Below are 25337 nucleotides of genomic sequence, written 5' to 3' on the forward strand. Positions count from 1 at the left end.
CCTTCTTTCTGCTTGCATTTGCACTGCTAATGGGAACTCTAACATGATGTAATAGCTGGCCAGCGGTTGGTAATGCAACATCACCTCTTGTTGTGGTCCTTTGTTTTCTTGTAATCCTGTTTGAGCAGCATCATTTTCTTTCTGCATTGCTTCACTGTGTGGTGGATGCCTTGTAGCAAGTTGAAGGGAATTGATTTTTTTATTTTTATTATTTTTACGTTTGCCTCCAACAAGTCAAAATCTTGTTGTGTTTCCTCCTTTTCATATTGGCACAATAAAGCCTGGATGCCACTGTCAGTTTACTTCTTTGTGTTATTTTCCCCACTTTGCAGTTAATAAGAGTTGTTGTATGGGAGTATTGTTTTACCATGGTTTTAAGGGTTGTTTTTTATGTGAGCTGTCAGTGCTGCATTCATGTGTTTTACCAATTATTGTATACTTACATCACTCCCTAGAAGTTCCCTTTTATGCTGAGAAAGTATCTACTTTTAAAATAAGCAAACAAAACAAAACAAAACCCTCAAAGCAGAGTTGTGAACTACAGGGGTCTCCAGTTTATGCTGTACAGCCACAGAAAAAAAGAGGGCACTACATGTCAAAGTTTGGATTGTGAATAACTTCCTGCTGTCCACATCTCTGCCTAATAATGAGATTAAGCGCTCCTCCAGTGTGCATATACTTTGTATGTAACAGTGGTGCAAAAACAAACCCAACTCAGTGCTGACATGAATATTAAATTTAGAATAAAGCCACAGTAAAGCTGTTGTTGGCTGATGAAAAAACAACTTATCCTTTTAAAGGCGCAAATCTTTTTGACACCACATATCATATTGTCCATATAGCTGGAGCTCATCCTGCTTATGTAATACAAGCACACTGATTATTGTAAGCACCGTAGTTCTAAATTTATTATTCATTGTTTTACAGATGCAGCACCATTATGGTACAAGGCCAGGAGGAGCCTATGGATGAAATGTGGAGAGAGTCTTTCCAAAGTGCCTACCTGGAGCTGGGTGGACTGGGAGAAAGGGTGCTTGGTACGTTTATCTAGTGGCACCAAATAAAAGCAGTCTGCTTGGGAATAGGTGGAGAGGAGAAGCAGTTGGACACAGCACTTACTTTTTATAATCGCCTTGGTACACAGGGTAGTTTGCCCTAATGTCCCCATAAAGGTAAAGAATGCTTGCACTGCAAGTTTTTGGCTCCTGCCTTGGATTGGAGCTGACACAGAGCAAACACTTATAATCAATGTTACACAAAATATTAGAAACATTTGTTTGCAGCGTTTTAAGGAGTATCAGGTGAAAAGTGAGCCGTAAAATGCAGCACATTTTGGGTTAAAAAAATCAGTACTGGAAGTTCAGCTTTCGGTGTTTCTAAAGTGTTCGGCATTCTGACTCTGTAAATGTCATCATTTTGACAACCAAGGAGAAAACTTACCTGGCATCTTTTAAAAAGTGCCATAGGTAATAATTATGTGCTATCATCATTTTGTTAGAGTAGGCGTCACAACAGTGGAATATGGAATGGCGCCATTTTAGAGTGAAACTCCTGAAATTGTGTAAATTAGTGTGTCTCAGTTATGCCTTAGGTGATGATGATGATGGGTCGGGTGCTTCTCCCGTTTTAGACTGAGTGTGGTGTTTCATCCGAAGTATCTCACTTTGGGCGATTGGAGAGAGAGAGATATGATGGAAGCGATGTGTATTATGAATTAATAAAAATGCCCGATTCAATTTGTGTTGCAAATCTGCGACTTCTGAATCTGAATAAGCATTTGGAAATGTACAGGATTACTGCAACCAGATGTATTTTCTGAGGGTGTATTTCTTATATAAATCTTACTCACATTTCCTTAACGAGCTTAACTGTAAATAGCAACAGTAACAGTAAAGTCCACCATCAAAAATCAGTATTGCTTATTGTTATATGTTTCTTGGGGGTCGTAAAAAAACAAGCCTCTTTTTAAATTTAAAAATATATTTCTCTCTTGTTTTTTCAGTAGCTGTAGTGTACTTTGAGATTTCATTTCAGTCTGTTATGAACAATCACCTCACTGATCTCTCTCCTCTTCCAGGCTTCTGCCACTTGAATCTATCCTCATCTCAGTTCCCTCGAGGATTCACCTTCGACTGCGACGACACGAACTTCCCCACTATGCAGCTCTGCTTCCTGGGTCTCATCTCCATGATTGATCCTCCGCGTGCCGCTGTACCTGACGCAGTGGGTAAATGCCGCTCTGCTGGCATCAAGGTAACACTTTCTGCAGATTCATTTATAGTACTTCCTGATACTCCTTTCCCTCTGGCTTCATTCATCAAGCTTTTTAAAGAGGGGATTTGCATGTCAAATATCTTTTCAAATCACATAGTGAAGTCCAAATGACAACTGATCACTTCTCAGGACCATGACAGATCATGACCAATGGACAAATTAGTTCAGGCACGGCACAAAGTCAAGCTCAGCTGCAATCCCAACAGATCAGCTGATGTCAGTGTGGGCTGGCATTGACATCAGACTTTTTGCCAGAAGGCTCAGCTAGCCTTCTGGCAAAACCCACACGGGAATGCTATTTTAAGCTGCTGTAAGCTGTCGGAAATGTTCTGCATCTGCAAGCGACTTTGCAGTCCACCTTTATCCCAGGTCCTGCTTTCATGTGTACTGTACATGACTTATTCAGTGTCATATGTGTTGCAAGTGATGCCTGTTCTCTGCTATAGTCATACTGCTGATCTCCCCACTTTATGCTTTCCACATAGCTTGTGTAGAGGTCACAGAACAGCAGACTGCTAGATATAAATCACTGCAGATGGAAAAACCCATCTTCCTTTGACTATGACTATAGATGAAAATGCTTATGGCATGTTTTGCATAAACACTTTGAAGGCTGGCTGAAGTACCCGAACAGTTTTAGAGTTTGCTCGGTAGTTTATCAGAGCTACTGTTGCAGGTGTGACTATCTGCGGGTAAGAAGTGACTGACAGTTTTACGAATAAATTATGGTTTTGGGATGAAGAATTCAAAATAATTGGCAAATTGAATTGTTGGCGTTAAAATAAAAAGCATGGAAGGCGATAAAGAATGAGCTGAATATATTCTGATAGCAATTTGTAAAAAGAATCCATTTAGCTAAATGCAGATTCAGTGATTTACTGCAAATTGTCATTATATGTTAATCGACTCCAAATACACAGAGCAGATTTCTTTCTTTTTTTTTCGTCAGAAAAGTAATAAGCCAGGCCGCAGGAAGGTTAAACAACTTCCAGCAGAGATAAAAATGGATAATGAGGAGAATGAGGCATTCTAACTCAGGGGAACAACTACAAATATGGGAAGAGGATTTTGCATGTTTAATTTCAGGTACAGTAGTTATCACGCTTCTTTTTGAAAGACACCCTGTAATTGGCTTAAAAGTGAATTAAAGGCAGAAGTGACTGAAAATGCTGCTATATTTATTTTTGTAGAAAACAGCTGGAAAGTTTGTGTTAAAAACGTATCTGATAAAAAGTTTAAAACTCAAATGTTTGTGAAGGTTCTCACTCATCCAAGTCATCGTAGTCTAAGGAGCTTGGAAAGAAAAGCGTCTGGGCTTCTTTAAGTTGCTTGAAGACGTTTCACCTCTCATCCGAGAAGCTTCCTCAGTTCTAGGGTCAAATGGTGGAGAGTCCCAGATTTAAGATCTGTGGGAGTTTCCCCCCAAGAGGGACAATGGACACCCTGATGATCCTCTACCTAATCACACAAGCCAAGGTGTGAAAAGAGGTGTGGGTCACAATCAACCAAGGTTTCAGGTGAGCTCATTGCGAAACCTGGCCCCACCCTATCATGTGATTTCCTGAGGTCAGATGGCCCAGGATGTGAGTGGGCGTTAAGATGCCTTGGAAGGGATCTCAGAACTAGATTATAGATGGCAGACAGTTGGTGTCGTAAGCCACCGCCTCTGTTCTAAGATCATTCACAGTGGACATAGATGGCTTCTTTCACTCCTCTTTCAAACCATCTGTCTTCTCTGTCCAAAATGTGAACATTGGCATCCTTGAAAGAGTGACATCTATCCTTTAGATGCAGATGGACAGCCGAGTCTTGTCCCGTGGAGGTGGCCTTTCTTTAAAACTCCAAGTTTTATGGTTTAAACCTACAGGAAATGATCCCATTTCTAAACAATTTCTACAAATAAATAATTGAAAATATAGTAGCTTTAAAATGATCCAGGGAAATATAATTTTTGTAACTGTACAGTTGGGTGATTTTGTAGTTTGTAGTTTTGCCTCTGTACCACACCACAATGGATTTTAAATCAAACAATCAAGATGGGATTGTGAAGTGCCTCTGAAATTGGGGTACTTTGTATAAAAATGACTGTATTTCCTAAACAGTTAATGTAACACTTTTGGTCAAACCCCTTGAGTTAAAGTTCAAAGTCTGCACTTTAATCACATCTTGATTATTTGATTTGAAATCCACTTTGGTGGTTTACAGAGGTAAAACTACAAAAACTGTGTTTTTGTCCAACAGATTTTGGACCTGTTTCTTTAAATACCTTTAGCTGGATGTTAAATTTTCATTATGCTGTGTAATCACATGATGTGTGATGTTTAATGTACCTCCATGCAGCCTGTATATGTGCTGCTGAAAACATTAGTGGTGACGGTAAAGTAATGAAGCAGACGTTAAAAATAAGCTAAATGTACTATATGAACAGTACATATGGTTATAGATCCTAATATTTGCCACATTTCCTTTATAGCAGTCTATATATATCCAAGTTAAATGTATACTTATATATACTTCCCTCTTTTATTAGTTTTATGACTTTCCTTTTCAACAGCTTCTCATCAGGGAACTGATTATTTTCCACTGGGTGACTTTGAAAGAATAGAAAATAATCTCCATTGTGCAGTATGTTCTTTTGTCACTTCTGTGATGAAATGAAAAGTGGGCTTCTTAGCAAAGTCTGCATCTGTCAGTTACTTGTTATTGGAAGATTACAAAGGATTGGATGATACTCAAACTAAACAATAGATGAAAATACAGTGCCTAAAACCAGCATAAGAATTGTTACCTTCTGCAGGTGCAGCTGGGGATTGGTGAAAGTGGATGAATTTCAGTACACATCACCAACTTCTGTAGTTGCTTTTGCCCAAAGACAAAGATTTGATGGATTATTTGTAAAATCATACTATTTTGCCTATAAGAAAGCATCACATTTAAGATTTAATAATTTTACTGTACGATTTGAACCTTTAACCCCTGATAACCCCACTCCCTCCCAGTTTAACTACACAGCACATCTGGATGAGTTATGTGCCTGTACAGCCTATACTAAACTGTAGCTTAGGAATGCTCTGACACATGGCATACAGATGAGATACAGTCAGGCTTCATGTGACTTATGGGAACCTTCTGTCCACGGTCAGGTGATCATGGTTACCGGGGACCACCCAATCACAGCCAAGGCCATTGCTAAAGGTGTAGGAATCATCTCTGAGGGCAACGAAACGGTTGAGGACATCGCTGAGAGACTAAACATCCCTCTGAGCCAAGTTAACCCCAGGTGTGTGTGCGCGTGTATAAAGGGAGAGACTGACTGCGTGCTTTAGCTTCTAATAGTAAGTGTCTGTGCGACTGTGAGAGTGTTTCAGTTTGTGAACTATGTTGTGTCTTCTGGATGTGTTGTGCATATAAAGTGGAAGCAGTTGATTTAAATTTAAATTAAAAAAACAAAAAAAGGACAATGGTCGCATATCTTTCCATTCAAAAGCGTATTATAAAGATCAGAATCTGAAGAAACAACTTTGTTACATGTCTGAAGGTAATAAAATCTGCCTACTAGGACCTCTGAAGGTCACTAAGGTTAAAAGAAAACCTCTTTAATGGAGCTCAGTCAGCCTCTCTACTTGTAAGAATATGCTTAAAGATTTAGATAAAGCTTATATTTAGGGCTGGATTAGATGCAAGCTGCTGCGGGCTTCCCATCATGTGCTGAGCATTTCTTCTTAGCTCACCTTTTTTCATCCTTTATGTGTTTGTACACCACTCTACTCCTTATTATTCATCTCTGGCTCTCTTCCACAGTGTGACATTTGTCCTCACCCCCAACCAGTCACAGCCGATGGTTCTGGTTCTGCCAGAGGTTTCTTCCTGTTAAAAGGGAGATTTTCCTTCCCGCTGTTCTCAAGTGCTTACTCACAATGGTTCATCTGAGTGTTGGAGTTTTCCGTCCATTATTGTAGGGTCTTTACTTTACAATATTAAGTACCCTTCGACGATTGCTATTGTGATTTGACACTATATAAGCTGAATTGAAATGAATCTAACTGAATTGTCTGAAGGATGTACAAAGTAAACAGAAATAACGAGGGACAAGATTCTTGATAACAGAAACACTCTGGATCCCTTTATAGTCTTCACAGTTTTGTTTCTATTCCAGTTGTTTGAGTAGACTTCGGTTACAAGCAATCAAATAGTCTGTGTAATATGGAGAGCACTAATAATAATAATAATAATTGTACAATACAAACTGTATTTGTATAGCAATTTTCAAAACACAGTTACAAAGTGCTTCACAGTTTGAATAAAAGCCACACACTGAAGATAAGTGTACATGTTAAAACATACAGACACATAATCAACCACACGGTTTTCCAGCATACACACATACATGCAAATAGTTCCAAACTATGGCTGAAAATAAAAGGGATAAATTAAGGGAAACCTAACCTATACAAATGAGTTCTCAGCAATCGTTTCAAATAAATAACAGCGTGAGTAGGAGGATTTCAACAGATAAGCAAGGGCTACCTTCTCACAGCAAGGGCTACCTTCTCACAGCAATATAACTTTTTGCAACATTATTATTATTATTATTATTATTATTGTTATTATTGGTATTATTGTTATTGTTATTATTATTATTATTGTTACTATTATTATTATTTAATTCATCTGCATTCATAAACAATGTGCTCTGGACAGAAATGGAAATCTTGACCGGGATATGCAGTCACTACACAGGAAGCACCCCAAGAAACTGCAGCCATTTCCCACCATATGATAATCAGCAGATGGGTTTTGAAATAATAATATAGTACAGAAAATCCTGATGACAGTAAAAAGTAAGCATGTACTTGGAGACTCCAGGAGGTTGAATTACTTCCCCAATAATTTATTTTCCGTATAATACAAAACAGCACATATTCATCATTAGACTTTTATTTTTGTGTAGATTAGACAAAGGAAATATAATGCATTAATGAGCAAGCTTTGGATTTGCTGATTGGCTAATTGTCTTACTTTCAGACAATCTCCCAAATGTCAAACTGTTCCTTTAAGACACAGAGCATGGAAATGTATGTTTCCCGCTGCTGCATTTGTGTGGTTGCCTAACAATGACAGACTTGAGGGAAATGTCATTACCACCCTCTGCATAATTGTACCTGCTTGTGTGTTTCCCAGGGATGCCAAGGCGTGTGTGGTGCATGGCTCTGACCTAAAGGAGATGAGCTCCGAGTACCTGGACGACCTGCTGAGGAACCACACTGAGATAGTGTTCGCCCGAACCTCTCCACAGCAAAAGCTCATCATTGTTGAAGGCTGCCAGAGACAGGTCAAGGGTCACACGTGTGTGTCTGTGTGAGTGAGAGACAGAGTGTGTGTGCAAATGTGTGATTGGGTCTTTTTGAGAGCTTAAAGCTGAATTGCAGTGTGTGGCGTTTTATATAGATGAATGCAGGCATTTGGGTGTTTGTGATAAAGACTGAATGAATGCTTGAAAGTGCCTGTTTAAGTGTGGAGGTATGGTTCTGTACAGGTGTGTGTGTGTGTGTGTGTCTTCCTTCCATTTAATACTGAATACAATTGTCTGTATGTGTGTTTGTGTATTTCAGCTGTTTTTAGTGCAGGTGGTTGAATGAATGAATGCTGGCTTTTGTCCTCATGCTCATTTAAGTGTGTGCGCCTACAATGGAGGCCTGTTTGTGTGTTTGAGCATGTGATTAACTGTATGTTAAACTCATATCTAGGGATGGGTACCGGTATCCGGTGCCATGATGGCACCGGTTCTGACATAAACGGTAGTAACCAGACCGAAAAGCTGCGCACATTTCGGTGCTTTATTTCGGTGCTTTTTTTTCCTGAGCTGTGATACACTTTAGATTCTAGCCAATCATTTTACGTTTCCGAGGATAGTAGGCGGGTCCAGGTACGTACGTTCTTTTAGAGCAGAGCTACAGATTAAAAATGCCCAAGGCGAAGCGGTCAAAGTCTGGCTGTACTTCACAGCAAAAGATGCAAACTCAGCAGCCTGCAACAAGTGCTTTAAGCTGATACTGTGATACTGTCAAAGGAAGTAACACATCAAATCCGATGAAACATCTGGCGACGCATAGCGGTTTTTTTAAAAGCCGAAAAATGCGCCGTATTTGATAGCTTGCTGCGAGACCTCACACCGAGCGCATCTACTGCGGTGTGGTTCCTGTTATCGGACCCGGAGTTAGCAACATCCCCAAAAAACCCGAAGAGGAGAGTCCTGGCCCCTAGCCCTGCCAGTGTAGCAGAAATGATGATGATGGCAGCAGCAGCCGTTCTTCTCTGCGTGAGTAGCTTAATGTTGTTCGTGTGTAATTTACATTGAGTAGGCTAACCACGTTATTACTAGGGGTGCAACGATACTCGTATCGATATCGAACCGTTTGATACAGTGCTTTCGGTTCGGTACGCATATGTATCGAACGATACAACATTTTTAATTTATTTTATCAACTTTCCTTCTGATGATGCTGTCTGTGTTGAGCGCTCAGTGGATCTGCGCTCGACAGTGCAGCCTAGGCGGAGTAGTCGAACACAGATTCACTGAGCGCAGGGCAAGCTAGCGAGACAGAAGCTAGGCTAGTTGCAACATGGCAAATTGAACCTCCCCCACCCTCATTCAGATCTGGCGTTTGGAACTATTTTGGTTTTCATGTGATGTATGACCCTGAAGGTAAGCCTGTCATGGACAAAAGTAAAACAGTATGTTGGATGTGCCAGCAATGCTCAATTGGTGGGAACTAGTGTGTTAGCGCAGTTAGCTCGTTAATGTGTTGACGTCTTCCAGCCCCACTCATGAGGTGATCCGCGGTAGCTCGTTAACGGAGATTTGCCGTGTTGTGACGTTAATGTCATTTCAGATTTACGCTGACAGCACTAGTGGGAACACAACCAATATGACTGCACATTTACTCCGACATCATCCTAGTGCAAAGACAAGTGGAAGCAGAGAAAAACAACAAGCAGCATGCTACAAACTTTACCCGAGTCATTTAGACAGCCGTTAGCACACGATTCTCCTTATGGGGACCTGATATGTTTAATATGCTGCTGAGAATATAGCCCAGAAGAAGCGTATAGTATAGCTTTTATTTTGGAAAGAGACATTTCTCCATAATAAACTCTCTTTTCCAAAGATGAGTGATTCCTCAATCAGATACAGGGCTCGCAAAATCGCTAGCCCGACGGGGCTTTTTTCCAGTCGGGCTACCAAAATCTATCTCTGCCCTGCCCGTCGGCCTATCCTAGGAAGGAAAAATATATGTCAATGCTTTTGCATTCTTTTGGAAATGTAGCTGGGTAATTATGTCATTGGCATCGGCCACTGTCAATATGTGACATACTGAAATCGCGTTTGAATTTGCGCTTGTTTTTTGCTTTCACTTTGCAATCGCGTGAACTGTGTATAGAGAGCGACAGTACTGATTGGTGAGTGATGATAATTTGCGCACCAATTCCTCTGACATCGTCTTATCAATCGTTAGCTTACTATGCAAACATGACAAGTGAAATCTCCCGCAGCTTAAACATGTGAGAGGTTGATCGCGCAGAGAATCGCTGAGCGTTATGTTAGTGCGTGTGTAAAAGCAGCAGGATATATATTTTAGTTCTGCTGAGCCAAATAAGACAGGTCAGCGTGAAGAAGTGACAGCCAAAGAAAAGCTTACCACAAAACGGAAAGGTTATGACAAATCAGACTATAAGGAAAAAAGAAAGTGCAGCTTTATGGTTTCATGGACAAAAGAATTTCTGTGGCTGCAATATGACGAGCTAAATAACCAGGGCTGCACATAAGTGGTCCGCAGGTGCGCATTCGCTGTCAAAATAAAAACCCGCACAAGATAAGAAGTTGCAACGCGTGTTTGCGTACATAAGATTTTCAGGAGGACAGACATTTGTTTAGAACTCTTAAAGATGTCGAAGAAGCTCCTTTAAGCAGTTACTGTGATGTTCCTCCACCTCCAAAGAAATGTCAGAAGGAGTCCGAACCACAAAAGAAGCGCGTATTCTCTGAAAAGTGGTTGCAGGAGGTGAGCTGGCTTCAAACAAATGATGAACGCACAGAGATGTGGTGCAGAATGTGCCGTGAAAATTTAATAAATGACAAATTAATAAAAAGGCATGAACATTTTTTTTGTATCGAAAAAATATCGAACCGTGACACCAAAGTATCGAACCGAACCGAACCGTGAATTTTGTGTATCGTTGCACCCCTAGTTATTACATTAATGTATGTAAGGTGAACTAGCAAACATCATCATAGCTACATGCGGCTGTCTTCTTGTTTGGTGGCAGATACTCCCTTCACCCTGGCCAAAAAGGCTAAAATGACCAAAGAAAAAGTGGAAAACAGCTAAACATGAGAGGTTTTTGGACAAAGTTTGTGTTTTTTTCCATTGTTTAAGCACTGCTTCCAGCCAAGAGTGATACCATATATGCCCTATAGCTGCAGAAAAGGCTAACATTGTTATCTTTTTACAAAAAAAACAGCTAAACATGAGAGGTTTTTGGACCAATTTTGTGTTCTCCATTCTTTAAGCACCGGTTTGAGCACCGTTTAAGCACCGGCACCGTTTTAAAAGTACCGGTTTGGCACCAGTATCGGATAAAACCTACTCATATCAAACCCTGTATATGTGCCTTAAATTAAATGCTGAGCTTTTATGTACAAAACTTTAAAATTATGTGTGCGTGCACTTATTCACATCCCCATATATTGAGGTCATGCTACAATTCACCCTGGCTCACTCACTCTCACTCCTCGTGACTGAATGACTGCAACTCAATTCCATTTTTCATTTAATCTCCCCAGAGCTGCTTTGAAAAGACATTATTAAGACAGAAGGGGCGGAGGGGGGAGAAAGGCTTTAAATCACGGTACTTATCTTTTTCCTCTTGACACTTTTTGTTCACCGGTCCTTGTGGGTACAGGGGGCGATCGTGGCTGTGACAGGCGATGGCGTAAACGACTCTCCGGCGCTGAAGAAAGCCGACATCGGCGTTGCCATGGGGATCGCCGGTTCTGATGTGTCCAAGCAGGCGGCTGATATGATCCTGCTGGACGACAACTTCGCCTCCATCGTCACCGGAGTGGAGGAGGGTGAGTGTGGGGGAAAGGCAGGGTGTCAGAATGGAGGCATAAAAGGAGAAAATTATAGAGGAGGAAACAAAGAGGGAAAGAAAACATTGTGAGTCAGTGAAATAAAGGGATCAAGAATTTGAAGAAAAAAAAAGAAAGCTCACAGAAAGCTCTTTTGTCATTTAACACTAGAGACCAGAGATTTTCTATTTTGAATGAATAGCAGTTTATATGTGGAGAAGTCTGGTTGATTTCACAGAGTTTATGCTGCGACTAGAGTCAGGCCTCAGTCAAAAAATTAACTCTTAGCTAATTTAGCATTTTTATAACGTTGACTTGAACACAATACAAATTTTAAACAGATAAAATTAACTAGAATAATTTAAAAAGACTTTACTCAGCACTATGTAGGTGCCGCGGTGAAAGGACTCTGAGAAGTTTGAGTTAAGATTAGAAAAAAACGAGTTTAATGGAAATGGAAATGTTAAAATGTGATGTATTAATAAAGAGCATTCGGCGACCCAAAGGACGGATTTTGACCTACAATTTTCTCAGGAATACTCGTAATTTGACATGCCTTTGCTCTCAAAGATTTGACTTGAGATTTAACCTTAGATTTGCTTTGAGAGACTGATATTTAATTTAGCTATGGGTGTTTAATATGGTCTTCGATTTTTAAAAATCCATTTGTATTGTGGATATGCTGATGAAGGGGTCGGAGTGACCTTCATTTAAGTAAGAAAATTCACTCGGCCTTGACCCACCTTAAATCAACCGTCAACACTTTTTTCTTTGTTGTTTTTTTAATCGCTGCAGGTCGTCTCATCTTTGACAACTTGAAGAAGTCCATTGCGTACACATTAACCAGCAACATCCCAGAGATCTCGCCTTTCCTCCTCTTCATCATTGCGAGTGTTCCTCTTCCTCTGGGAACGGTCACCATCCTCTGCATTGACTTGGGCACAGATATGGTGAGCACTGAGGAAACAAACTGAAATATCTCTTTGCAATAATACCTCAAATAGTTTCCTTGACCAACTTTTTTTAGCCAGAAGCCAAACAAAATTTCCCAAGCATCACTGCACAGTCTTAAAACTTGTGAGACATTTACTTTACAGCTGTTATTATTCTTAGATGCCTTTGGAACCGTTTACAGTTTAAAAATGTTATTTTAAAGACTTCAGAGATGTAACTTTCAATTTTGATTGTGTAATACTTCTTAAATAGTGTGCAGTGTTTATCTGAAGTGTGTTTGGACTCTTGACAGCACTAATACTTTATAAAAGTAACTCTTTCTGGCTTCATGGTTTCGTTTGCCATCACCTGAAGCTTTATCTCATCACTATATTTGTCTTTTCTCAACTTAACTGCTTTAGGATTAACATCACTCATTTGGACTCAATCAAATATTTCTCCTTCCTCTCCAGTTAACTGTGCTAAGCAGCTGCAAGTGAGTGACTTCGTGACAAATTCATAATCTTATTGCATCAGCCCAAAAATAATGTGAGTGTGAAGTGTGAGTCACAGATGAAAATCTAGTGCCTAAAGCCAGTCATAAAACTTATTTCTTATAGGCAACAGTTTCACTGATTTTTTTTGCCCTTTTTCAGGCACAATCAGTTATTGATTGAATCATCAGCCTTGAGTTAACCATTTTTGCTGTTTCCATCCATTTCATCTTACAATGCACCAGCTGCACATGCTCCCTTTATGAGGACTTTAGGCAGACTTACAAGAACTATAACAGAAATGACTATATGGCTGTGGTTTCAGCAGATGTAACAGTATTATTGCTGCTTTGCAAGTGAGTTGTGAATCTGACAAAGAGTTCTATACATGCAGTGGTTTATGACTGACAAGCTCTCAGTCACATGCTCATTTGCTAACACATTCTCAATCACAAGTCACTAGCCAGTGAATATATCTTATATGATCCTGTTCCAACAGTAATGATAACCACGGTTAAAAAGAATATAATGTATTATTTGATTTGACCTGAAATTAGTGACTTAGCCCATAAACTCATCAGTGTAGTATTTTCTGAGGTCATGGCTACTTTCCCAAAGACTTATATAAGAGAAAGTCTTTTTGCAGCCAGTCGCACATTGTTGACCACTTAAAAAAAACGACAACAGAAAAAAAAACACTTCTGCTTTGGCTTCAATTTTCAGCCCTGGAAGCTGTGTCCATCTTCGACACTGTCTATGCTAACTAGCATAAGCGCAAAGCTAATTAGCATATCTTGACATATTACACCTAACCAAAGCAATTTATCACACACATTATTCATCCCACATGTACACATGCTGTTTACACCAATACAAAATGTGCTCACAATGAAAAATGGTTAAACTGTATATTTCACCAGAAAGCTTTGGCTATATATCATTAGTGTCCCTGCATTCAGCGACATAAATGAAGCAATCCCACAATTCACCTGCCATAGCTGTAACATAATCGTCATTTGTTTGTCTTTTTTACGTTGTTGATGATCAATCAATCAATGCAATCAAATTCTCTAGTAGTATTGTAGTAGGATTCAGTGCTCAGACCAATATGTGACTCATGAGAGCTCCAAAACAATTTCAGTTTCGGTTTCAGGGCTTTTACCCCAATACTTGTTCTTGATCCCCAAGTAGAATGGCACCTTTATTGCAAGACTTGTTATTATTATTATTTTTAAATATTTATACAACAATTGCAAAACAAACTTAAATTGTCAAGTCCTACATGTTATATACCTATGTTTGTGTTTGAAATACTGCTGTTTATTCAACTTTTACCATTTCTGCATAGAACCTTTAGAACTCATAACGCAGCATAATATTTTAGATAAATCTTTATTTATTGAGTTGTGAGCTTTCACCTGCTAAATGCGGGCTAATTTTAACGATTTGTCTTCAAGAGAAGGTGCTAATTATTAGCATGCTGCATAGCTACCGGCAAGCTAAAGGTGACATTAACGAAAATGGCACTAATACTGGTGTCAAATATGAATGCCTGAAGGTAAAAAGAAAAATGTTTGGTTTCATTAGCTCTTTCATTTGGGGGGAAGAAATTCGCTTTTGCCTCACCGTCGACGTCCATTTGTTCATGTAGAACAAAGACCGAGTGACACTTGCATACAGATTTACATTTCACAGCTCTAGTATTTCCAGATGCCAGTCTCTCCTTTGTATTTCTAGCAGCAAAAAGAAAAAAAAGAGAGGGTTGCTGGCACACTGCTTGCCTGAGGGGCGTAATCCATCATTACAACAAAAAAGAATCACACAATGAATATATTCAGAAAGACTTGTTCAGTTGTGTCCATTATTTCAACTTTAATTTTTCCTGCTCTCACCCAGGAGCCATTAGAGTGCCCTCGAAACTGGCTGTTATACAATGTTTCTCACGTAATCAGGTACATACATTAGAAATAGTCTCCCACTGCCAAGAAACATTTTTCCTCCACAGGTTAAAAATAAAGAGGAACTGCTTGCTAACATTGTTAATAAAGCAGTTCAGACTTATTTTACTTGGGTGACATCAAAATTGAACTTCTTTGGCTTCCTAGCAGCAGAACAGATTTGTTCCTGTTGACAAATATTTACTCAGCTGTCTCAGATCACAGACATACTGCATTCTTTATTGGTTGAATTTCTCTTTCAAGATGACATGACTGAAGTTTTTTTTTTTTTTTTTTAAAAACACAAATTTGTTCACCTGTTTTGCATATAAAAAAAACACCTTCCCTTCAAAGTAACATGTCTTCATGTATCCAGTAACTGCATGAGAAATGAACAGCTGGATGTGAGCTTTGAAGAGTAGGACTAGCCAAAAAAAAAGTACTTGAGAAGTGTTTATTGTACAGTACAAAAGTGAAGATTTCCAATGGTGGTAAAGCTGTTAACAGCTTGTTAACAGCGACGTTCCACTCCAAGCTACAGGCTGGAGGGCTCTGCTGAGATTTAGGAGTGACAATCAGCACTTGGAGTCTGCTAGGATTATTTTTAGCAAGAACTACCATGCAGAAATGGATGCTTATCAAAGCAAGATGTAGCACACTTAAGAATGCTTCAACACTGAGACTTAGTTTTTACACATGTACTTTCAAAGGTGCAAAAAAACCCCAAAAAAACAACACAACCTCTGTCTACACATCCCTCTCTCATGCTCTATTCTCTTCTTTCTTCACTGCTGCAGTGGGTCAAGGGAGTGTAACACCAAAACAAAGTGGATTTGTACACCACAGAGCATGCGCTCAGTTTCACACAATGCCAAGTCCACACCTCAAAGCTCTCCTAAGACCCAAAGATTCCTGCCCTAAGTCACACATATTGCTCTGTTGCTTACCTGGTAAAACCAGCCAATATACGATCTTTATTACAGGGACCTTTCTAGCCTCCTGTTTTATGAATGTCTTGAAATTCACTATCCGTCTCTCTCCTCTTGTCTATTCTCCCCTCCTCCCTCTCTGTCACTGTCGTTACTTCTTTTTTTCCCTCCCTCCCTGTCGTTTCTCTCCCTTTTCTCCCTGTACTCAGTGATTGAGTGATTATATTAACAGTCTAGTCTTCCCTGTGTCTGGCATTGTCATCATGCCTTTGTACAGATGCCACAAAGACAAATTCCTGCACATTCATCGTACAGGGAGCTTAAGCCGAGGTCGTTCTGTTCTCTTCCTCCCTTACCCTCCAGGTTCCAGCTATCTCCCTGGCCTATGAGACAGCAGAGAGCGACATTATGAAAAGACAACCAAGAAACCCCAAAACAGACAACCTGGTCAACGAACGCCTCATCAGCATGGCATACGGACAAATAGGTTTGGCCTCTTGTCATCTTTCAGCACTGCAGCTCGTAAACCTGAATCACTGTGACAGGCCTCTTCTTGTGAAGTCTCAGCGATAATAAACATCAAAGCCATATAAACATTAAATATTGACATTTATCAGAAGTTTTGGCATTTCTAACTGGCTTTGTAAATGTGTAGGCACATACAGTAAAGGAAAATAGATCCAGAGGTGAGCAGATAGTCCCACAATTTCACTCTAATTGTTGTGACATTTCGAGCAAATTGAGAGTAGAGAGTGCAACTTTTTTTCTGCTTAATCTTGGCCGTGTTCCAGTTGTTGGAGCCTCACTTCAATGCATGCTTTTTCATCTTTGGCTTTATATGGTTTGGGAATAGCGAAAAATCAAAGTCTGGCCTCATTTTATAGGCTGTTAAATAGGTCAAACTATGACAGGGCCTCACTGGATGACATGCAATCTTAAAACTGAACATGCTCTAAACAGCCGGTAACTCGTGAACTCCCATAATGTGTGCAAGATAAACACTGCTGGGGCAAAATGTTTGCAGGGCTCAACAAATCACATTTACAAACCACTGCTGTGACATCACAGCCACAAGTCCTGAAAAACCTACTGACGATGTGATCCTGAGTGACACTTCGTGAATGCAACAGCAGCACAAACCACTGCCAGTGAGAAAAAAAGTTAAAACGGGTGCAACCAGCTTCTTGTCACTGACATGATGTCATAAAAAACCTTAAACATAAACACTGACCTGGCAAAGAGTTTTAATGTAACAAATTCATGAACACAGTAATTAATAACCATTGTCTTAATCCATAATCAGTCATTTTGAAGGTTTGGTGTAAGTGGAGCTTTTATGCTCTGCAGTAAGATGTCCATCCTGCTGAAAATGTTACGCCTACTCTGACAAAACGAATTTGCCAACATCAAATTAAAAGTCACTAACACCTATTATGGAAGTACTCAGCTGTCTGGAGCTATTTACCTTTAAAAAAATAATGTCACAGAGGAAAGAGGGATGACAATACATTAATCTATTTTCCCTGACAAACACTAATGGATTGAGCTACTATAGACTCAAAATATGCACTTTGTAGGGATATAAGTCAGTATATATTGTCCAGGTTTTAGTTTAATCCCTTGGCCTGCCTGTTAATTCAAAAATACATGTGGAAAATTGTTATGGCACACAAGTTACACAGTTGCCATGCATGTTCAAAATGTATTTGCTGATGGTGTAGGTAGACTTTGCATTTGTCATCTTGAAATGCCACATGAGTTTGCTTTACAGGATTGCACTTTCCTACAACATTTGCTGGAAATGAGTAGGTGTTTCAGTATTAATAATAAGAAATAATAGGAGCTATATTAAAGTTGAATTAATTAACAAAATTATAGATTAACTGTAACTGCTGCAAGACAAGTAAAGAAGATAAAGTAAACACACAAAATAAGCAGCCTGATGAAACCAACACATACTGTTGTGGTCACAAGTTCAAATACACTCATCACTGGCATGGACGTTGCTCTAACCTCCTAAGACCCGAACTCTTTAACGACATTTAATTTCTATTTGCTATTTGGACTGATTGGGACCTGATAAATGTAACAACAAAGAATTGTCTTTTTACCTGATGTAGTTTCTGAGAAGAGGATATCAGGCCCTAGTAGAGCAAATTTTAGTATTGTGGTCTAGACAGCTCAAAATGTGATGTCCACATATGTGGACGCCAGGACCTTATTTTTTTAGTTGTTCTTTTTCCAGGGTGGAATTATTTTACATCTTTAATGACTTTAAAAAAACAAAAATTAGTGCACATGTTTGAAGTTATTTCGGATTTTTTCTCTAATCCACACAAGTAAACAGGTTCACCAACCAATTTAAATGCATCTTCTCTCCCTTAGATTGGTTTAATTTTCAGCCAGAATCATGCCAAAACATTATTGATGGTTACTAAATGCATCTAGTTGTGGTGCAACTTCCCAAGAGACATTTAATCAGGTATTAGTGGGGTATGTCCACCCTGATCCGGTATGTGTGTTATATATATAAATATATCCATCCATTCTCTGCCAATTATCCTTTATCAGGGGGCTGGAGCCTATCCCAGCTGTCTTAGGGCAAGAGGCAGGGTACACCCTGGACAGTTTGCCAGTCTGTCAAAGGGCTAACCCATGCAACACAGACCACCATTCACATTCACACCTATGGGCAATTTAGAGTTTCCAGTTAACGTATCCCCACTAACTGCATGTCTTTGGACTGTGGGAGGAAGCCGGGGAGAACATGCAAACCAGACTGCTGGTGGAATTGAACTCAGGACCTGAGTACAGTACTAACCACCATGCTGCCACTGTGCTGCCCCTAGATTTAAATAAATCATTAAAAACAAGCTAACACAAAATCCAAGCCATGTATAAACTTCTCACCACAAATCTATTTGGAAAATGATTTTTGCATTAACTAATTAACACTAACAGAATATTTACTGTGTTTTAAATGGGACAGTGATAAATCAATATTGCTTTCCTCTCTGAAATAACTTAATATTTTATTTTTCTCTACAGTATAATACCACTTATTAGAAAAGTTACAAAGTTACAAAACCATTGTTGGACCTTATGAACCTTTGAAATGTAACAGCTGTCAAATGTTACATTATTTTTTAGATCACCTAAATGAGTTTTTGCATTGCTGTCTTATGAATGGGCTTTCATATTTGTAATCCAGGTATGATCCAAGCTTTGGCTGGTTTTTTCACCTACTTTGTGATATTGGCTGAAAACGGCTTCCTCCCAAGAAACTTAGTAGGCATCCGCATCGACTGGGATGACCGTGAAGTCAATGACCTGGAGGACAGCTTTGGGCAGCAGTGGGTAAGGAATGGGGACTGACACTCGCCAACATGACCTGAATGAATAAATGAATGCTTCCACTCTCGCGCATGAGTAATACAATGTGTGTTTCATCCTGGCAGACCTATGAACAGAGGAAGATTGTGGAATTTACCTGCCACACAGCCTTCTTCACCAGCATTGTGGTCGTCCAGTGGGCTGATCTCATCATCTGCAAGACAAGGAGGAACTCCCTCTTTCAGCAGGGGATGACGTGAGTGAGTGGGGTGTGAAGTAAGGGAGGTGGAAGACAGGAAAAGAGTGCTGATGGAAGGAGGAACTGAAGCATGTAGAATCGATGCATAAATGAGGGTAGTCAGAAAGGTACTTTTATTCTTCAAGGCTGAATACTGGGATCATATTGTCACTGCTATTTTAATGTTCTGCACTTTATAAACCTGTATAAACCTTTTCTTTTCTCTGATGTGCACCTTTTTTCTGCCTAACAGGAACAGGATTTTGATCTTTGGCCTGTTTGTTGAAACAGCTCTGGCTGCCTTCCTCTCCTACTGCCCTGGAATGGACATTGCCTTGCGCATGTACCCCCTGAAGTATGCTCTGCATATGCATATCTCCACTGAACTGAAAAATAACTTCTTAAAGACCTAATAGGCTGCCATTAGCCTGTCACTCTGGACTTTAAATGTAGTCTGTGATCTTCTTAAACACCATGTTGTTATCCTTAATATTCAAAAATAGCTGCAATGAATTTAACAATTTCCACTCCGCCTGTGAGTCACCACATCTTCCTTTTCCCCCCTCAGGATCCTTTGGTGGTTCTGTGGCATACCATACAGTCTTCTCATCTTCATTTACGATGAGGTCCGTAAATTTATTCTGCGGAGGCAACCAGGAGGTAAGTTATTAAGAGAGAACCATGATTAAAAGATTTTTAAAGCTTATTTATCTTCCTAATAAGCTAGAATAATAATCAAGTGATGGTGCAGTATAGTAGTTGAAACCCCTATCTCAACCACCACATGTGCCAAACTTTTAAAAGCTTTCCTTCTACCTTGTGTAACTCGCTCAGCCTTCTGTCCTTGTAAAAATAAACACCATAAAAGAGAAGACTGTCCAGTCCTTTAAGGACACATTGATTGACAGTGTTGCCACAGCTCTGCTCTGTTGATCTCACCTAAAGCATCCCAGCAAGCATTTGACAGATGGTGACTTGTAGAAGAAGATTGAGTTCAATGTCATTCCAAACAAGCACAAAGTATTTATATATATAAAAGCACCTTGAAGTGGTGTGGACTGAGATTAAAAATAAAAGTACAGGTAGCCAACAGTGTCGAGTGTGGTGCATTTACAGCAGAGGAAGTAAGCTTTAATTTTGGTGTAATATTAAAAGCATAGTTTATTTCTGACAACTTCTTACACTTGCAAATGCAGGCTTCACAGTCCATCACTGCAGTTCTTCTGGTTCATCCGGTTTCTCCTGTGATTCATGGGTTTGAGAGCAATATCTTTCACCACTGGAGGCAGCTGTCTTTTTGAACTCTCACAATTCATATGACTTCATGTAAATTTGGTAATTCACCAAGTTTTCCTGACAGATTTTAATATTACTGTTATTTTTTACACGTATTGTTAAACATCATTCAGAAGCTTTGCTTTTTCCACAAATTTACCTTCATGCCCAGTATTTAGTAAAGCGGCTGAAATCTATCAGCCATCCAGCAGAATGCAAACCAATTCTCCAGCTTTCAAAAATGCAGACTCTGCAGCACTTTATTATTATTGTCTTCCAATTTTGATTTCTCACAAAATAGCAAGCAAATGCAGCGCTCTCTGGCAGTTTGCTCTGTCATTGAAATCTAACGTGATCTGATACTCGGGCCAAGTTTTCAGTCAAAGCTGATCCAGGAAGGATTAAGATCATGCATTACTGCTTAGAATTTTGGGTTCACTTAATGTCTCTGTTTTGAAATATCCATTTTAGAAATGAAACAGCCCATTGAAAAACCCATTTTCATCACCGATTACTTCTGTGCTCCATTGTGATATCTGAGGTTTCTCAGGTTAAAAAGTTAAATGATCATTCATCACCTTTTCTAATTACCTTAGCACACTTGAAAAAAAATTGCTCTGCTGATTAAAAAGAGGAAACAAACTGACTACTTGAGTGTTTGGAGCATCAACCTTTGTTGGTTTGATTATTGTTTGGAGAAAAAGGCCACAAAAACACTCATCAGTGTTCTTATTGAAATAAATGAGTGCTATTACATTAAATAAACTGCTAAATAATTAAATATGTTTAAATAATACCTGTACTAACAAAGCTAACATAACAGAAAGAGAACTGAGCGACTGTGGTTCACAGCTGAGCAAGAGCCAGACTGTTGTGGTTTGTTAAGGACGTAGTAGGCACTGTTATATGGAAACTCCAGAATTTGCACATGGTTTTAATTAGTTAGAAAAGGAATATTAGTGTATTTTCATTTAGGATTTTTTTGTAGTTTGTTTAACCGGTGCAACAGTTTCTGCTGTCCTGGCATGAACAAATGGGTATTATATTATTATAATGGAAAACAAAATTCAATGATAATTAACAACCAATCGATCACAAACTAATTTCTAAGTGGCCCCAAACTTTTGATGGGTAATACATTTTATAAATAAATGTCTAATCATTCCCAAAAATGAAAACCATTCCTCTGTGCTAAATGCTGCTGTATGAAAACATCTGTGACCCCTTTTTTATACATCTGCAAAAATATATAATGTCACTCAAGAAGAGAGCACACGGTTAAACAAACAGGACAAGAATATTAGGGGCGACCATGGCTCAGGGGGAAGCATATCTGTAACCGGAAGGTTGCCGGTTCGATCCCCGGGCTCTCTGTCCTGGTCGTTGTGTCCTTGGGCAAGACGCTTTACCCTACCGCCTACTGGTGTTGGCCAGAAGGGCCGATGGCGTGATATGGCAGCCTCGCTTCTGTCAGTCTGCCCCAGACTACAACCGTAGTCTACAACTGTAGCTTGCCTCCACCAGTGTGTGAATGCGAAAGTGAATGAATAGTGGCATTGTAAAGCGCTTTGGGTGCCTTGAAAAGCGCTATATAAATCCAATCCATTATTATTATTATTATTATTAGACTCGGCTATTTATTTATTGAGAGAAACTATGCAGTATTACACATCTGTAAGTATGTGAACCTCTAGACTTAGCAGTTAATTAGATGTTAAAAATCAGGTGTGAGGGTGTGATGTTTTAATGAGCCTAAAGAACAGGGATCTGTTAAAGTCTTATCTTTGGAGGACATGATTTTCAAAGTGTATCGTTACTACAACATATTATACTTCTGAGAACTTTCACAGAATCTTTGTCAATGCTCATCACCATATTTAAAGAGTCTGCACTTCATCAATCCACAGTCATACATACTGTTCATGACTGATGCTCAACGGTCTGGCAGGTAACAAATGAACCAGAGGAAACATCTGATCATCTAAAGACCTCTCTCACACTGTCTAATATTCATGTTTGTCCACTATCAAAATACTGAACAATGGCTTGCATTGTGGGGCTTCAAGGAGACAGAGACAAGCCTGAATGATATTTGAACTCGGGCTGGATGATAAAAGGATAAAGACAGTTGTTCCAAATTACCTTTTCGTCAAAAGAAGCATTGGACATGGTCAATGTAAAGGCAACACTAATCATTCTAGCCATGTTTTGATAGACAACCGATTGATAGGCCAGTGACAACAAGAAGAGTTATACGTCTTATCAGTCCCCTGGTTGGAATAGAGTTAAAGCAACATCAGGTTAAGACACACACAGCGTAAGAGGAGCCACTGACAGCTGCACATGTGCTAATGTTTGGGCTACTGTAGCCATACACATCAGTACATTAGGATGTGAGTAAGATGAAAGACAAAATGACAACATAAAATTTTAACGAAGCATTGCTAAACATGACAGCGCATTGAACACGGCCCGAGGCTCAAAGGACGAGAACTCCGTTGAAATGTTCAGTAGTGTGGAACGATTTCTGGCTATTTAAAGTTGCACAGATCCACAGAAGAATGTTTGCAAAATCCACAGCTGAATGTTTACCTGCACAATGCAAGACTTTACAGTCCCAGACACTTTCTCTTGTACCATGCCCAGTGACAAAAAACAAAGAGACACTGATGCAACAGTTTACTTTATTGTAAAATATGTGATGTAATGTAAACAGAGCCAAAAATGTCAGGTTTAAGTGAATGATTCAAGTAACTGACCCTCGTTACCGAGTCCCTGGCCATTTCCCTTAGACGGCACTTTTCCAGCTGCGCGTGGAGTGTAAAGAGACAGGAGAACATCTGAGTCACACTTTGCTACAACATCAGATTTGTGGTCAAGTCACATATCTGATCCATATAAGAGCCTCACTGCCCACTTCACTGAGTCAGAACTGCACTTCTTGTGCTTTTTAAAGAATTAATTAATTATTAATTGATATGTTGTCGTGAAGCATAAGTGGATCACAATTGAGTGATCCCTTTCACAGGCCGGTGTACTGTATGGCAGTTAAGAAACCAAAGCACTAGTTGGTTTTATTTATTTTCTCCTTTGTTTAGATTTGAAAATTGGATGGTCTATTTAAAACTTAAAAACTGTTTAAATCTATATAAAAGAAACGATACCGTGTGGGTTCCCTGAGATATGATTTTGTCCTTCGTGGAGGACATGAGATTTTTAAGACAGCAATCATTTATGCAATCTATACGAGTCCTGCTGTGCTGTAAATAGGACATCCCTACAAATGAGGACATCCCACATTTGTGGGGGTTGAGCTGAGACAGCACATGGATTTTATTTCCAAAATGATGGGAACTGCAGCTTCCAATTTTATGACCATAAAATTAGGTGATAATAATTTTGCAGATATTATGTTTCCATTACTAAAAATCAAACTGCTTCTTGAGATCTTCTTTGAGAGTCAAAGATTTAATACGATTTCAGAAATGTAGAGTAATTTTATGGCTTCCGAAACAAATTTTAGCCAGTGGACAAAAGGACTTATCACATTGCATTTTCAACCTTTGTCCATACTTCAGGAAGCAAAGGGCAAAGTGAAGCAGAAAGGATTTTTCTCAAAATTGTGGCAGGGGTGGTCAGTCTTATTGCTGTCAGGGGTATGAGGTGGAAGAAGGCCAGACATTAGAGCAGAGGGGTGAAAGGTCAGAGGAAGACATATCAGCATTTGGTACTCACCCATAATAAGAAGTGTTGTATCATGTAGGGCTCTGAAGTTTTCAGGTATTACAAATTTCTAGAAGCCTTTTCAGCTGAGAAGCTGAAAAGAAATTTTTACACACTTTTACCCTGTTGATTTACATTAATTATTAATTGATTAATAATCCATCCATCCATCCATTCGCTTCCGCTTATCCTTTTCAGGGTCGCGGGGGGCGCTGGAGCCTATCCCAGCTGTCATAGGGCGAGAGGCGGGGTACACCCTGGACAGGTCGCCAGTCTGTCGCAGGGCCAACACACAGGGACAGACAACCATTCACACACACATTCATTCGGACATTCACACCTAGTGACAATTTGGAGTATCCAATTAACCTATCCCCAAGCTGCATGTCTTTGGACGGTGGGAGGAAGCCGGAGTACCCGGAGGGAACCCACACAAACACGGGGAGAACATGCAAACTCCACACAGAAAGACCCCGGCATGATGTTGGAATTGAACTCGGGACCTTCTTGCTGTGCGGCAACAGTGCTAACCACCGTGCCACCGTGCTGCTTGATTAATAATATATATATATCCTAAAAGTATATATAATATAAGCATATGCTAACTCTACATTTCCTGCCTTTTTCACTTTAATTTCAACCATACTGAAACTACTGCCAAGAAAGTTGGACCTCTTACATCAATCAGTAAAGAGCAAACCAGGTCTTAGACTAAAAGATGTCAGAAGACACAAACCAGAAGGAAGTGGTTTTAAGTTTTAATGCTGAAGGTAGCATTAAAACGTAACGCATTCTGGAGCTGAAGACATTCTTCAGCATATCTGTGTTCATGACATAACTTGGATAACCTAAGATCCAACTTTTCTGGTTCCTAGTTATAGACAATTCAATAAGTTGAGACAGATTCTTCGAGATTGGCCAGTCGATCAGAGTAACAAATGATCTTAACGTCCGATCAGGGCACAAAGACTAAAGCTCTCTCGAAGGTGACATCTCCTTAAAAAATGTAACCTTCTGCCTCAATCTGATGAAATCATGAAAAGATGATTCGCTTCACAGGCCGGTGTC

The 25337-nt window shown here is 39.6% G+C and overlaps 1 protein-coding gene across 3 annotated transcripts in view; it reads left to right on the forward strand.

The window, feature by feature from the left end:
• atp1a2a (ATPase Na+/K+ transporting subunit alpha 2a) overlaps positions 1 to 25337 on the forward strand; it is a 56173-nt gene that overhangs the window by 27418 nt on the left and 3418 nt on the right. For all 3 annotated transcript variants that reach the window (XM_085141473.1, XM_085141475.1, XM_085141474.1), the window contains exons 13-23: positions 928 to 1037; positions 2078 to 2253; positions 5418 to 5554; positions 7456 to 7606; positions 11239 to 11407; positions 12203 to 12357; positions 16064 to 16187; positions 18912 to 19057; positions 19159 to 19289; positions 19525 to 19626; positions 19840 to 19931. In XM_085141473.1, the coding sequence (XP_084997599.1) occupies positions 928 to 1037; positions 2078 to 2253; positions 5418 to 5554; positions 7456 to 7606; positions 11239 to 11407; positions 12203 to 12357; positions 16064 to 16187; positions 18912 to 19057; positions 19159 to 19289; positions 19525 to 19626; positions 19840 to 19931 (1493 nt within the window). The remainder of the gene's footprint in view (positions 1 to 927; positions 1038 to 2077; positions 2254 to 5417; positions 5555 to 7455; positions 7607 to 11238; positions 11408 to 12202; positions 12358 to 16063; positions 16188 to 18911; positions 19058 to 19158; positions 19290 to 19524; positions 19627 to 19839; positions 19932 to 25337) is intronic.

The sequence above is a fragment of the Neolamprologus multifasciatus genome, chromosome 18 (assembly GCF_963576455.1).
Source record: "Neolamprologus multifasciatus chromosome 18, fNeoMul1.2, whole genome shotgun sequence".
Lineage (NCBI taxonomy): Eukaryota > Metazoa > Chordata > Actinopteri > Cichliformes > Cichlidae > Neolamprologus > Neolamprologus multifasciatus.